This window comes from Melospiza melodia, chromosome 7 (assembly GCF_035770615.1).
Source record: "Melospiza melodia melodia isolate bMelMel2 chromosome 7, bMelMel2.pri, whole genome shotgun sequence".
NCBI classification, from domain to species: domain Eukaryota; kingdom Metazoa; phylum Chordata; class Aves; order Passeriformes; family Passerellidae; genus Melospiza; species Melospiza melodia.
Genome location: NC_086200.1, coordinates 25,653,722 through 25,669,183, shown reverse-complemented (window position 1 = coordinate 25,669,183; position 15,462 = coordinate 25,653,722). Strand labels below are relative to the sequence as shown.

General features: G+C 51.2%; 2 protein-coding genes across 2 annotated transcripts; one reads left to right on the top strand and one right to left on the bottom strand.

Annotated features, from left to right (window-relative positions):
- The first annotated feature begins 203 nt into the window (after positions 1 to 203).
- KLHL33 (kelch like family member 33) lies at positions 204 to 4,769 on the top strand. Its single transcript, XM_063160741.1, has 5 exons — positions 204 to 249; positions 1,030 to 1,557; positions 1,812 to 2,745; positions 3,173 to 3,343; positions 3,906 to 4,769. The coding sequence occupies exons 2-5, from the start codon at positions 1,035 to 1,037 to the stop codon at positions 4,480 to 4,482; spliced, it is 2,205 nt and encodes a 734-aa protein (XP_063016811.1). The 5' UTR covers positions 204 to 249; positions 1,030 to 1,034; the 3' UTR covers positions 4,483 to 4,769.
- A 1,959-nt stretch (positions 4,770 to 6,728) lies between these two features.
- LOC134420539 (platelet glycoprotein Ib alpha chain-like) lies at positions 6,729 to 9,854 on the bottom strand. The gene is made up of 2 exons (XM_063160692.1): positions 9,765 to 9,854; positions 6,729 to 9,215 (listed from the first exon to the last, which is right to left on the bottom strand). Exon 2 carries the CDS (start codon positions 9,210 to 9,212, stop codon positions 7,065 to 7,067), a length of 2,148 nt encoding a protein of 715 aa, XP_063016762.1. The 5' UTR covers positions 9,213 to 9,215; positions 9,765 to 9,854; the 3' UTR covers positions 6,729 to 7,064.
- Between the last annotated feature and the right edge of the window lie 5,608 nt (positions 9,855 to 15,462).

Here is a 15,462-nt window from a genome sequence, read left to right as displayed (position 1 = left end):
GGGTTCCCAGCAGTACCTGCCCAGGGTAGCACGGGGTTTACAGAGCTCCTGTCAGCTTCAGCTGGCCCTACTGCCTGTCCTCAGAGAATTCAGTGACCACTGTCCCAGACTGGGGACTCTGGGGCCTTGGACCTCCCTCTGCCTGAGCCTCTCCCGGCTCCTGGCTGGGGCCACGTGTTCTGTCCAGTCTATAATTACCCGGGCACATTCCTAGGGGGTCACAGAAGTTCTGCAGAGCAGCAGCAGGCGGTAAGGGGGACAAGTGCATGGCACAGCCTAACAGGCCACACAGTAATGCAGGGGCACGGAATACAGCAAGCGCTTCATGGGGCTGCAGTGCATGGCCTGAGCAAGGACAAGCAACACAGTGGGGGCAAGGGGTGGCAGTAATATGATAGTCAGCACACCTCAACAGTATGCAGTGCAGGGGAGCATGACATGTGACACTGCAGACAGCATTGCAGGATAACACATCACAATGTGTGACAGACAGTGTGAGACACGACAGGCAGTGCACAGCAGGCACTGCCATGCACCGAGCAGGAGTGGCAGGCACTTTAGTGGGGGCCAGCAGCTTGGTTACTTGTTGGACCATCAGTAGTTTCAGCTATGGGGCAATGGCTGAAGAAGGGTGTGGTTTTGTGTGCTATAAGACTGAAGCTCTGAGTGATGACAGTGGCCTGAGCTATGTGGGGCAGCAGCATTGGCTGTGGGTCAGTAGCTTCATGCTAAGGGTTCAGAGATAAAGCAGGTGAGATCAAGCTCAGCTATGGGGCAGTGAAATGGGATGTTGTTCTCACCTGTGGAGCTGTAGTTTTGCCAAGAAGCATCAAATTCAGTAATGGAGCAGTAGCAGAGCATGGTGGCCCTGGCTGTGTGGTAGAGAGGCTTTGGTGGTGGATCTGGTGGCTTTGCTATGTGGCAGTGCCAGTAGCAAGACCCCATGTCCCCAACCAGTACTCCTGCCATGGGCCAGAGGCTCCAGCTGTAAGACAGCTCCCTGACACCCTGTTCCATGTGTTTCCACAGGCGAGATGTGGGTTGCAGAGGGGCCAGCCCCAGACCAGTGGAACCTGCGGGATGGGGCTCATGCTGGACACTTCCTGTCTGTGGCTGACCATCTCCGCACCGCAGGACAGCTGGTGGATGTGACTGTGGGCCCAGAGGGTGACATGGCCCATGCTGTGGTCCTGGCCTCCATCAGCTCCTTCTTCCACCGCTTCCTGGAGGGCAGAACCAGACAACTCTGCCAAGATCCTCTCCCCCATATCCCCCTGCCACCTGGGGCCACACTGTGGGGCTGGCGGGCTCTGCTCACCTTTGCCTATGGGGGAATTGTGCCCCATGGCCAGGTGAAAGAGGTGGAAGAGGCTGCTCGGGCCCTGGGTGCCCCCCGGCTGGTGGCTGCCTGTGCCCTGCGTCTGGAGACTGACCACCAGGAAGAAGGTCCTAAGCCCCTGGAGGAGCAGTGGGAAACACTAAGAGCCATGGAGCAGCTCCATACCAATGGTGTGGGCTGTGACCTCCAGCTCCAGGCAGGGAATGAGGTCATCCCAGGTGGGCAGGAGGTGGGGGTCCCTATGAAGGGTTGAGGAGTGGGACAGGGTGCTCTGGGACAGCCAAGTCCTCTGGTGGGGATGATAAGACTGCAGCTCCAGGTGGGGATCAGGCTCTAGAGGTGCCCGCAGGGCTGCTCCCTTTGGCAGAGCTGGGACTTTAATGGTCATGGGACCAGGACACCTGAGTTCCAGGGGCTGCACACTGCAGAGGGTTCCCTGCTGCTTCACATCGTTATACTTCCTTCCTCCTAGTTCAGCGACTGGCCCTGAGCTGCTCCTGTGACTTCTTCCGGGCCCTTTTCACCTGCCCCATGCGAGAAGCCACCCATGACCCTGCCGACCCGCTGGTCACGGGGCTGTCGCCAGCCGAGCTGCGTCTCCTCCTCTCCTTTGCCTACACAGGAGCTGTAGCAGGGCCGTGGCCCATGGTCTTGGAGGCAGCTGAGACCTCCCTGCGCTACCAGGCCTGGGGACTCCTCACTCTCTGCCTGGATGTTTTCACCCATGGCCTGACCCCAGAAACTGTCCCTGACGTGCTGGCCTTTGCTGTGGCCTATGGGTTGGATGAGGTGGTCCATGTAGCAGAGAACTACATCTTGGCCACCTTTCCCTGTGTGGTGGTTACACCAGCCTTCCTGGATCTTCCTGCACATCTTCTCATCCGCCTCCTCCGCTCCGATGGTCTCAATGTCCTCCATGAACTGGAAGCCTTGGAAGCAGCATCTCGGTGGCTTATGGCCAATGGAGATGGCCAGGAGGATATAGCCAAAGAGATCCTGTCATCTGTTCGCTTTGCCCTCATGTCCAGCCTGGAGCTGAAGAAGGTCCCATCTGTGACTGCAGGGGTAGCTGACCCAAAGGTCCTTCGCGAGCTCATGGTAGCAAGTTTCACCCCCACGGCCCAGCTGCCGTGCCGGGTACGTTCCTTGCAAGAGGTGTTGGTGGTTTGTGGTGGAGACAAAGTAAAGGGTAACCTGACTGCCCGGAAGCCCAGCAGACACCTCTGGTTTGCAGACCGCTACCTCAGTGCTGTGGGGCTGGTGAAGCAGGTTGAGTGGAGGGCACTGGGACACTTTCCTGATGGCCCACGCTTCCGTCATGCTGTAACTGTGGTGGGCAACAACCTCTACATCCTGGGTGGAAAGCACTACTACGGGGTCCATGACACCTTAGCCAGTGTCTACAGGTGAGAGCTACAGAGGACTTGGACTTGGCATGTGGCACCCGGACATTGTGGGATGTATTGCTAGAGCTAGAGTTACAGCTGCCCGGTGGATCCAAGACATTGTGGCATTGCAGCTGGTCAAGTGGCCCCAAGACATTCTGGGAAGGGTTGGGTGTTGGACTCAGAGGTGCCCTCCTACTCTGGGGTATTACAGGCTTTTTGGGAGTAGGAGTGGGAGGCATCTATCTGGAGATGCCCCAGGACATTATGAGTTTGATATTGTCCAGAAGGAGGGGATATTCCCATGCAAGGTGACCATGTGACAAAGTCCCAAGGCATTATGGGACTAGCAAGTTGTAGGTGGGTTGTTGCCCTCAGCAGTGCCAACATCAGCTCATGGTGTTGTAGGTAACAGGTTGTCTCTTGCCCCTTTGCCTTTCAAACCCAGGTACCAGCCTATGGATGGTTCCTGGGAGCGTCTGGCCAGTATGACATGTGGACGGAGCTACTTTGCTGCTGTGGCACTTGGTAATTTCATCTATGCCCTGGGGGGCAGCTCAGGGGAGCTCTACTGCACAGATACTGTGGAGTGCTACGACCTGGCCAATGACACCTGGAGGTGAGGCTGCTCCAGCCGACGCCTAGTTTTCCTTTTTCTTCAGAGTCCCTTGTCTTGGCCATGGTGCCCACTGGGTGCTTTGTGTCACTAAGCCTCTGGTGGAGAATGGACCTGCAGTGGTATTTGAGAGAGGTCTACTGGGTGTTGAACAATCATGTCCCTGGGTGTTGGCCAGTGTTGCCTAGTGGGTGGCAAATGAGTTTTTGACCAGCAGTGTGTTCATTGCCGGTCTTGTTGGCCATCTGCCAATGAGAAAAGTAGTTTGATTCCTCTCGTAGGCATAATGTTCATGGGGTGATGGCCATTGTTGCCCATTAATGGAGCCCACTGTGGTTGACCAATGGTGTGGTGACTACAAAGTGTTGAACAGTGATGGCCCCATCTGTGGGGCACCCATTCTGTGTCAGCTGATGTTGTCCACTGGGGCTCATTGGGTGTTGGCAAGGGTTGCCTGCTGAGTGGTCAATGAAACCATGGCTCACTAGGGAACCCCTAAGTAATCAGTCATTGCAGCATAGCTCTGCTTAACCTGTCCTTCACCTTTCCCTCTCTCCCTGCCCAGGAGGTGCCAGCCCCTGCCAATGGCTCTGTGTGGGCATGCGGCGTGTGCCCTGGATGGTGAACTCTACGTGTCGGGTGGGTGTGATGAAGCATACCAGTGTCAGGCATCCTTGCTCCGCTATGTCCCAGGTGCACCTGTCACACTCCTGGCCCCCATGAATGGCCACCGAGCTGGCCATGTCATGGAGGAGGCAGGTGGGCAGCTCTATGTGGCTGGGGGCCTGTGTCAGCGGGCTGGGCAGACTGGCTACAAGGACCAGCTGACCTTTGAGGTCTACAGCCCCAAGCAGAATATCTGGGTCCTCCTTAGCCCTCTCCCCCGTGCACACGTAGTTGGGGGTGCAGCTGTGCTGGGAGGGGAGCTGCTTGTACTGGGAGGGTACAGTCATGAGACCTACCAGGACACACACTTGATCCACGCCTACCAGCCGGGTACCCGGCGCTGGATCACACGAGGCACATTGCCCCATGCCTATACTGACCTACAAGCCTGTGTTCTCACTGTACCCTCTGCCTTGCGTGCCCCCAGCTGCCTTAAGGACCCCTTGAGATCAAGTGAAACTTCCAGTAATGCTTAGGATATACTCTCTGCATATACCCCATGGGATATGCATGGGTAACTCTAAGGGACAAAAGTGTCCAGATCCCTCTCCCAGAGTGGGTACCTTCTGTGGTTTCAGCAACCCTTCACCCTCAGGGTACATGACCTAGACGGTTGTGAACCTGTGGAACATAAAGCTTCCCCACATGAAGCCCTCTGCCTCCAAGAATATTCAATCCCTTTGTCTGAGCCCTTCACTGGGAGCTAGGAATCCCTCAATTTCCCCCCACCCTTGAGCTGAATAAAAGTGCTTCCTGAACTGTCTATCTGGGTCTTGTTGTTTCTGGTGGAGAACCCAGACATCCAGGTGCTTCTCACAAGGAACAGGAGAGCAGGAGACCAGTGACCTGAGTGTCCTGGGTGGGTGATGCTGGGCGCTGGGACTCTGCGTGCCTGCGTTCACTGGGCAAGAGTGCGTAAATGTGTGTCTCAGGACTGAGAGGGGTCTTGGGGAGCTTAGAGGATCCTAAGGGAATAAAATCCTGGGGGTGCCAGGATTTGCGGGGGTTGATGGTGGGGTAGAATAGGGAGTTCTGGGGGTGTTGGGGTTCTTAGGTGGTTTTGAGAGGTCTTGGATTCCTGGAATGACCTGGAGTGCTTGTTGTGTGAAGACGTGGGAGAATTCCAGGGAGGAGTTGCAAGGAGAGGCAAAGGTAATGGGATTCTGAGAAATACTGGGATACCAGTAATGCCGGTGGGGAGAAAACTGGATGGCTTCAGATGTGTAGAAGACAAAAAAATGTAGTCTAAAAAGTTCTGAGGAGAAGGGGATAATCACTTCCCTTGGCCTGCTGGCCTTGTCTCTATTAACCCAGTTCAAGTTTTGTTGCCCTCCCTTTGCTGCCAGGTGCACTGCTGGACCTTGTTCACCTTTCTGTCCACCAAGATATACAGATTTTTTTCCACAGCTCTGCTCCCCAGATGTCTGTGCCCCACTTTTGGGGCCTTCAGACTGTGCCAGCACTGGAGCTGCTTGCCTCATTGTTTTCTCAGGAAACAGGGATAGAGAGGATGGTGTGGTTAGAGGACAGGAACAACAGGCAGACAAGTGCCTCCTTACAAACGTAGTATGTATATGTCCACGGACACACTTGCACACCAGACCTTCACCAGCATAAATACTCATGCTGGCCAAGCACAGGCACATGTTCCCACCTGTGGACAGTCCAGGAGTTAATCTAGCAGAAGGCCACGCTGACTCACAGCAGTTTGACAATATATTTCAGGCAGTTAGAACTGGAACTGCATTTCAGGCTGGAAAAACGACTCATAGGATCCAGCTGCTGCATTTATGCATGAGTTCTGGAGTGAGCCATTCGACCCTCACCAATGGCGAATATAGCCTTGTTCTCACACCTCTCAAAATGTTAGAATGACATCTAGACAGGTGGTCACAAAGTTTGGCCAGCTCTAGAGTGCTTTGTCCAAGTATAATCCCTTGCAAGTCATATCTGTTGCACTTCAAAGCCTCCCACCCTACTCCTCCATATCTGGCCATTGCATAAGGGGTCATGCAGAAGCATCAACACTTGCACTTTCCTTATTACCTGCCAGTGCAATGCTTTTTCCTGTGTGATTCAGTACCACAGGGTTTGGGGCCAAAGTCAGGAATAGGAGTATAAGTGTGCAGTTTTGAATGCGAGACTACACAAAGCATCTAAAGCTGTTAAAGAGTATCCAAAGGAGGCCACAGAAATGGGGAAGGGTCTAGAGGGGAAGGGTATGAGAAGCAGTTTAGGCCACTTGACATATTCAGTCTGGAGGACATCAAGGGGAGACCTCATCATGGCGACCTCTCCTGAGGGGAGGCAGAGGCCAGCTTTAATCTCTGCTCTCTGGGACCTGGGGCAGGGCCCTCATGTGCCCCTCTCATGGAGGCATCCCAGTGAAACAATATTAGGAAACATTCTTCCCCCAGAGGGTGGTCACGCACTGAACAGGCTCCCCAGGGAATGGTCACAGCTCCAAGGCTGCCAGAGCTCCAGGAGTATTTAGACAATGCTCTCAGGCACAGAGTGGGATTCTTGTGGTGTCTGTGCAGGGCCAGGAATTGGACTTGATCCTCAGGGGACCCTGCTAACTCAGGATATTCTAGGATACTGACATTCCACGGACTTTTCTTCCCTGCCTTCACTATTCCAAATACCAGGACTTGTGGCAAGTCCAGTGAAATCAAACCAGCACCTCTTTTAAATTCAGGCACAGAATATTTATTATGTGATTAAGAACCTGGCACAGAGTGGAAAGTGTATTGCATCTTTGTGTACATAATTTGAGCAGAAGCAGTTGCGACAGAGCACAACATAAGTTCTGCTTACCCTCAATCACCCCTAAATCAGGCAGTGGCAGCCCCAGACTATCAATGACCAGTTTAGGACATTATCTTCCTCTGCCAAATACCCAAGCTCTGGAAACTTCAGGCTGTTTGAGAATACTAGAGGAAAGAGCTAGATGGCTTCCTCCTAGGCAAGTAGATCTTTCCCTTGTAAAACAAAGCATATAGAACAGAGCCATGACTCTCAATCTCTTTCTCTGAGTGTACACATGTGTGTAACACATTTACATGGTGTTACCTGCATATTTCACTCTGACATCACCGATGGTCTCAACACCCCTGTCTAGGCTGTGGGCAGATGGGGTCCTCGGGAAGCTAAGGTCTGTGACCATCAGCTTCCTGGAGAAAGGCTTGACTGATGCATGCAGAGGACTGTGGTGAACCCACAACTCCTTTGTGGTGCAGAAGGAGTAACTTGCAGGAGGACTGCGCTGTACCCCCAGATCTTTAATTGTGCAGTATGTAACCTCAGGGCACAACTCCACTTCCTTGATTGTACAGAATTTAGGTTGCTGGAGGGGGATTTTGAAGCTGCTGAGATGCATCATAGGGTTTCCTGTTGACTCCCTCCGTTCCAGCAGTGGATACTGCACCTCTTGGGTCTGCAAGGACTGGTACCAGGAGGGTTGTCCCACCAGACACATCCATGTCAGCCAACCTGCTACAGCCAGCATGGTCAGGACCAGCAGAGCCAAGGAAGCCAGGTAGAGCACCCAGTGCAACAGGCAGCAGTGCCTCAGCACCCACTGCCCCCACTGCAGAGCCTCCCCACCTGCCTGCAAATGCAGCACAGGTACAGCCCGTCCTGGGATGGAGCATGGGCAGAGGGGAGGAGGAGCAGGTAGAGGGGAACATGCAGGTTGGGTGAAGTGTGTGGTGTCCAAGGGAGGTGGTAGTGTTGGGGCATGAGTGGAAAGCATGGTGTTGGCTGACATCAGAGTTGGACATGGAGATCTGACAATGGAAGAGGCCTCTAGCATGGCAGTGGAAGGCACTGCTGTGGAAGTGGTGGGAAATGTGCCAGTGGACCCCATAAGACTGCCATAGATGCTGTTGGCAGCAAGGGTGGTTTGGGGATGGCCACTGGTGCTAGAAGGGTTGCTGCTCATAGCTGTTGGCAGTGAAGTAGCATTGTCAAAGGTGGCAGGTCTGTGCAGGGTGATGGTGGTAGCAGCCGTGAGAATGGTGGCAGTACTGGGGGTCTGTGTGGGTATCATGGTGAGACTGGCTGGTACAGGAATGGTGGTGCTGGGAGCTCTGATGCTTGTCAGCACCCCAAGCAAAGGGTTTGGGGAAAGGGTGGAGGTACAAGGGGTGCTGAGGGAAGGTCTGGTGAGGGGAGATCTTGTGGTAGTAAGGGTAGGAAGGCAAGATGAGGTAATAGCACAGGGCATGGTAGTGTGCTCTTTGGGGATGAATGGGTGTGGGGGAAAGGTGGTCATGGTAGCTTTCTCTGTTGTTTCTTCTTCATAATTATATTCATCCCCTCCTTCCTCATCCGCATCCTCCACAATGCTGCAGTTAAGCTTGAAGTGAATGATGGGCTTTTGCCTATGCTCAGCAGGGCTGTGGCACAGTACCTTCTCAGGTGCGACCTCCACTTTTGTTTCCTCCAGACCCCGCTCTGGCTGATAAACAATGTCAGCATTCTTCTGGATCCAGGTCTGGAGGTAGTGCAGGTCACAGTTGCAATGCCAGGGATTCTCAGTGAGGAAAACATACATGAACAAGTGCCCCTTTGGGAAAAAGTCTGTTGGCAGGGTCTGCAGCTGGTTCCCTGAGAGCCAGAGGGTCTCCAGCTTCTTCAGGTCCTGCAGCAACTCCTTGGGTAGCTCCTTCAGGAGGTTGTCTGAGAGGTCTAACTCCTTGAGTGCATTCAGCCCTGCAAAGGCCTCCTGGGGCAGCTGCTGCATCTTGTTCCCTCGCAAGTCCAGGTTCTGCAGCTCTGGCACTGTGCGGAAAGCCCCCGGGGCCAATGTCTCCAGGCTGTTGTGAGCCACAGCCAGGTGGGTGAGTGCAGGCAGGCCCTCCAGGACAGGTAGGGCTGCCAGAGCATTGTGGGAGAGGGTCAGCTCCTTCAGGGACAGCAGCAGGGCCCCCGTGCGCAGAGCCACCAGCCCATTGTTGGCCAGGTCAATGTCCTGAAGCTGGGTGAGGGACAGAAAGGCAGTGGTGGAGAGGGACTCCAGGCGATTGTCACTGAGCAGCAGGATGCCTGTGTCTGCAGGCAGGTCTGGGGGGACTGCGCTGAGAGCCTGCCCTGTGCAGTTCACCTCCAGGAGGTCCTTGACCTTGTTCATCTCTGAGGAGCAGGGCTGGGCTGGGGGCAGCAGAGCCAGAAGAGTAACCAGGGTCAGGGCAAGGACCTCCATGACCTGGAGGGGGAGAACCGAGGGGTGTGGGTGCAAGCAGGCATGCATCTACACATTGCTTTTCTTCCCACACAAGCGGCATTTGCAGCAAAACTGGTATCCCCTGCCAGACCCTCCGGCACCCTCTGAGCTCTGCAGCTCCTCCCTGGGATGGTGGAAGGGAGAAATGAATCCCACACCTACTGCCATCTTGTCCTTGGAGGTCAGCAGATGATATTTTGGCCCTTTTGCTCTCCTCGTTCTCTTCCATAGTGGGGAGAATCTGACTGATGGGCCTCTTCACAGCAATGCCTTCTCCACTGGGGCAGCATTGCTGCCCTCACCACTGTAAAAGCCATGCCTCTGCAGTGTTTGTGTCCCAGTATACCCACACCCAGCTCAACCCAGACAAATCATGTGCTGGAAGAATCTCCCTGAATATGCTCTTACCCAACACCAGCTAAGCCCTCTGTTAGATTTGGAGGGTAGGAGCATGAAACATGAGAAAGGAGCTTCCTGTGCACAGATGTGTCTTCCATGAGCAACCAGGCCCCTGTGAACACTCTGACTCACCTGCAGATCTTCCAGTGTTTGCTCTCCTGCTGCTCTGCCTCCTCCTGCCCACAGACCAGGCAGTGCTCTGGGACAGTGCTAGTGGGGAGCTGCCCAGCCCTCTATCAGCACCCGCAGTTGTGGGAAGGGAGCTGTGGTTTCCTGAGCAGCCAAACCCATCTCCTGTCCTTTCGCAAAGCCCTTGCTTTGGCTGCACTGCCACATCACCATCTCTCTTTGCAAAATGTCAAGGATCAGCAGGCATTGCCCTAGCAGCAAAAGGTCCTGCAGTCTGCACTGGATCCTGCTTGTTCTGCTGCTCAAGCCAGTTTTCTCCTTATGATTTACAGGAGTGCTTGCAGAAAACAATTCCATTGGCTTCTGGAGAGGAAAGGGCAGGAACATTGGCCACAGCTTCTGAGCAGGGGCTGAGGTGATACAAAAATGACTCCATGTCCATCATGCTGGAGAAGCCCTTGCATCTGGATGCAGGCAGGCCCATCTGGACCAGGATGCCATGAGACTCAGGATGTCTCTTGCTGTCTGTGATAGGAGTAGGATGGACTGAAGCTCTTCTCTCTCAGCAGCTGTAGTTTAAAGCCCTCTTCTCTAGCTTGGCAAGCCAGTGAGTGAAGATGATTTTTGCCTTTTCTGACAGATGGACTGCATCTGCCCTCAGTAGACCAGGTTGTTCAAAGCAAGTCTGATGGTCTAAGCAGCCAAATCCCTGGTTGTGGCACCAGTCCTTTAACCATTTGTTGATTCCCCAGATTAGACTGGCTCTCTCAAACCCCTTTGCTTTGACTGAGAAGGTCAAAAACTACCTGTGCTCCAGAGTCAGCAGCTACTGCTGCTCCCAGGGATCTGTAATCCTCCTTGATGCTTCTCACTGGCACCCACATGAAATAGCTGCAGCAGGTAATGGTGGACTGTGCGAGGCATGGTAGTGTCTCAGTGAAATCTCTGTTAGGAGTCCATGGTAAGCAGCATGATCTGGACAATGCAGCAGGCCAGTAAATAGTGCCTTCATGCTTCTCAGAAGAGAGTCTCTTCCTACTGTTACCCTCTTCTTAGTTGTGCTGATTGTTATATGGGGAACAGATTATGCTGCCTTACTGGTTGTTATATGGGGAGTAGATGAGGCTGCCTTACTCATCTTCAGTGCCTCTCCTGCTGAGTCTTTTCTACAGATCAGTAAAAGGTTCTGCAAGGGCACCTCTGTCTTCTGGAAAGGTTCTACAAGAGCACCTGTGGCTTTGGGGGAAGACTGTTCTTACTGCAGGTCCTTGCTGTTCCAAGTTTCCATTCTTCCACACCAGCCTTTCTCCCTTCTGTGTGTTCTCTTGGTCCTCTTCCCTTCTATGTGTGTCACTGGGGGAGTCTCTTGCTGTTAGGCTTTATGGCTGTGGGTCTACTGCAAACTGTGCTTGGAACCAGCAGACTCTCTCCTTCCTGGGAAAGAACTCCTTCTCAGCCTTCCTGATACTATGCAGCCCTCTCACTGCCTCTTGCTTTTCTTAACAACAGCTGGTCCTCCACCTGGGCATACCTTTTGCAGGTAAGTTTGCTGCCTGTTCCTGCCCTAGAGAAAGATCTATTCACTTCCTGCAATGAGAGATCCACACTGCAGCCTCTCCTTTTGGCAGCTCTGTCTGGATGCAGGAACTGGCAGTAGCCAGGGTAGATGGTGCAGACCTCTGCGTTGAAGTTGCAGCCTTTGCTCTCAAAGGAGTGTCCACCATTCTGCCTTGGGAGTTAGGTAGGAGGAATGTGTTCAACCTGTGCAGGTGGTCACACAACATGCCTGGTTGCTGGAAGACAGAGCTTAGATGCAAGTTATGAATGGTATGTGTGATTGTAACTGCACTGGGGTACTCATCCACAGATGCATTTCCCTCTGCTATGAAATCTTAATTTATAATGGTATCTGCAGAAGAAATGGAGTCTGAAATGATACCTATATTTACAACAGTAATTGCAATGGCATCTGTGTCTGCCTACATCATATGAGTTACCTAAGCTCGGAATATAAGTTTTTCTTAATATTCTTGCCCTCTTTTAATTTTATTTTTCTTTTTAAAATTCTCTTATTTCTCTCTTTATTCTCCCTAGTCCAAACAAAGAAAACATGGACAGAATCTTTGGGGATTGAGACAGGAGGTATCATTTTAACTAGAACCTCTGATTCCCCAGGCTTTTTTCCTTCTTTTTACTTTTCATTTTTACAGTCAGATACACCTGTGTGCTTTGGCTGCTCCCTTTTCTAGGCCCAGATGTTGGAAATTATATAACTTCTCTAATTTTTAAATTAATGTTTTAATTATAATCTAATTATTTTAAAAAATTAATCATAATCAGTATGTAAGTTATAGGTAGTGTGTTAGTCTTAAATAACTTTTAGCCAGCATTTAGTAAAGTTGTCATATGCTCCTTTTATGGGAACACAGCTTTGGAAAATTACTGAAACTTTACATTTTTCTAAACTAACTCAGATAAGTTTCAATGAACAAAACTGGGGAGAGTGAGATATATTGTTGAAGCTGGACATCTAGAATGCAGAAATTATGGACTGTAAGGACCTTTTCACAGAAACCGGAAGATAAAGGGCTAACAAAGACTCAGTATATGTGTTGGAAAGTCCCTACTGGAGGAAAAAGATACCAAAAAGACTAAAAATAAGGACTAATTAGCATAAGAAGCAAGAATTCAATGGCCAGTAGAAGATAGAATAGTAATTATGAAAGAGAGTTATGTAATTTAGAATAAATTATTGTTAATTTCTTTGTTTGCTAACAACGTACAAATAAGTGAAAAAGTGTTGCATCGATGTCTGTATGGAGGCTGGAATTTTGTTGGCCATACACACACCTCTGGACCAAGGATAAAGTAATGCCTTACTTGTTAACACTGAAAAGACAGTATTAGAGGGTTTTATTTATCCTGACGATGTTGGGGCATTTAGCAACAGAAAGATAGCAGAAGCATGCTGATAAGTAAAACTGGCTTGCCCCTGTTCTTTCTGTTTTATATATTGCCTGGCTCACATCTGTTTGCCCACTGCTGAAACAGTGGTGTCACTGCAAAAAGCAAGTGCAGAGTGTGTTCTCCAGTGTGGTCTGGAGATACAAACACTGGGTCCACTGCAGTTGTTGGCGTCTTCTTATCCTCTTCTGCAAGAGAGTAAGGTAAAGCTGTAGTCAGGTCCATGTTGAAGCTGCTTGAGTGTCAGATGCAATGAATGGATTTCTCTGGGGAATGTTCAACAAATGCAGTATGGGCTGTGTCTTCTAGTGATCATTTCAGCTGGAGCTGCTGCTAGGCCAGCAGTAGGCTGGAAGGGCATTGCTGGGTGTCTCCTCTCCGCTGTGATCCATGGTGTCTCCTCCTGCCGCTACCAGAAAAAAAGAGTCTGGCTGAAGCCCCATGGTGGACTGTGTAGATCCCTGAAGCCTTCTGCCCAGGGTGAGGTGCTTTGTGCCCTTAGCATCTCCCTGGGCAGTGAGTGCTTGTGCACCGTTCCCCTGCAGCAGTGTCCCCTACTGGCCGATGTCCCTCCAGTACTAAAGAGGAGGGGAATTTGTGGGTATGGAGGGGGCAAACACCACACATGGTGTGGTATTGTGTGTATTTGGTCTGAGCAGTGCTGAGCCCTGGTGTGCTATATGTGTATATCTGTAATAATGTTGCTGTCTCCACAGAACTGTGCAATCCTATCATCACATGTGACAGGATCTTCAATGCTATCTGCATATGGAATGGTATATGTAGCACTTGTTATGTCCAACAACCGAGTGCAGATAACATTGCAGAAGCAGGTAGTATTGAAGGTTAAGTTGCCATATGTCATGGTGTGACACTGGCCAAATGCCAGGCACCCGCAAAAGTCATTTGCTTACCCTCTCCTGCTACAGCTGGGCAAAGGAGAGGGAAAAAGATGAACAACAGGCTCATGAGTTGAGATAAGGTCTTGGAGGAAAAAACCACTAAGGGCAAAACAAATTCAAATTTAAAGATATAAATTTATCATTAGCAGAATCAGAGGAGGATAATGAGATGTAAAATAAGCCTTTAAAACACCTTTTTTTTCCCCCAGCCCCTCCCTCCTCGCCACCAACAGCAGAGGGAGACAGGGTGTGGGGGTTTTGGTCAGTTTGTCACGATCAACGAGTACACTTACTGTCACGATCCGCTAGTACAAGCTGGGGTCAGGATGGTTTGTTTTACTGATCTCAGAGTGCAAAAGACACACAGCAGGGGGACTTTCAGTATTAATAAAAACAAATGCACTTTTTATTGAGTGCCCACAGCAAATGTGATAGAAGGATTAGAAAGGAGATAAAAGACAGAGAGAGAGAGAAAAAGGGGGGCGGGGGGAAATAGCTACCAACAGAGACACTAAATCCTTTTTGTTCAGCCAATAGATCTGTCTTGTCACACTGGGGAGAATCTTAGTCTTTGGTTAACTCAGAGGTCTTTTATAGTCTTCCACCAGGGGGTGGGAACAGGGTGGTATGTTGAGGGAACAGCTACAGAACAGTGGAGAATAAGTCTGTTGAGAACAAGTACAGACAGTCTGGTTCCAAACAGGACAAACCAGTCCCAGCAGTGAGCAGGACCCATTTCAGGACTGGTTCCCATGGGAAACCAGTCTTGGTCCAGCGAACACACCTGCAGGTAACATTTAGCAGACATCCCACTTCAGTCAGGCCAGCATCCCTGTGTTAGAATTATAGGGATCTCAGTCTCAGTCCTTGGTGGGGGGCTTCAATCTCTGTCCTTGACGGCAGTCATGAGGCAGATGAAGGATCTTCCATGGGGAATCACCAGTTACCTTCTCTAAAGCAAGTGGCATCTGGCCAAGAGGTGGGGAAATTCATGGGCTATCGTGATGAGCAAGGATCATGAAGCAGGTGTAAGCATACAGGGCAAGCTGCTCCTGGCCAGTCTCTGCTCAAAGCAGTGCACTGTGGTGACACAGCAAGCTCACCTGCAAATAATCCCTTGGCAAGCATCCACCTCAACCAAGCCAGAACTCCAGTTGGGATCTTCAGGGTCTTGGTCTCTGTCCTTGCAACGGTCATGAGGCGAATGAGGGAAACTTAGGGCTGTCTCTTACAGTCACTCAAGATCTTCTGTTTGTTCAGGGAGAGGAGTCTTTTTTCTGCTATGCCATGGAGTCCCTCCCACGGGCAAACAGTCATCCCAAAATTGTTGCGGTGTGGGTCACTCATCCAAGGGGTGCAGTCCCCTAAGGATAGGCTGCTCTAGTTTGGAAGCAAAGGCTCCTTCTCTCTCTGTCTTTGGAAGCTGGGGCCCCTTTCTCTCTATTTGGGTGTCCCACTTGTTATAGATGGATAATGAGAAAATTGGTTCTTGCAATTAAAAGATAACTATTGTGTGAACATTAAGAAAAGCTTTAGTGATGTATAGTTATGTTATTGTAGTTGAGATGTCCTCTGTTCTCCCCATAGTTCCCATTCCCCCCCGCCCCCCCGTATTGTTGCCATCAGACAGGCTGGGTTTTCTAGGATAAGTAAAAAGAAGGTGTGCACATGTGTCCCTTGCATGGGGCAGCTGGGAATGGAAAAGCTTGGTGCTTCGGGGGTGCAGCATGGCAACACCTGACCTCCGATCAAGTTACAAAGCAGTCTGCATTGATGAATGGCAAAGAAGAGCAGGCTGACAGACTTTGGGAAGGGCCAGGGCTGGCTGATGCAAT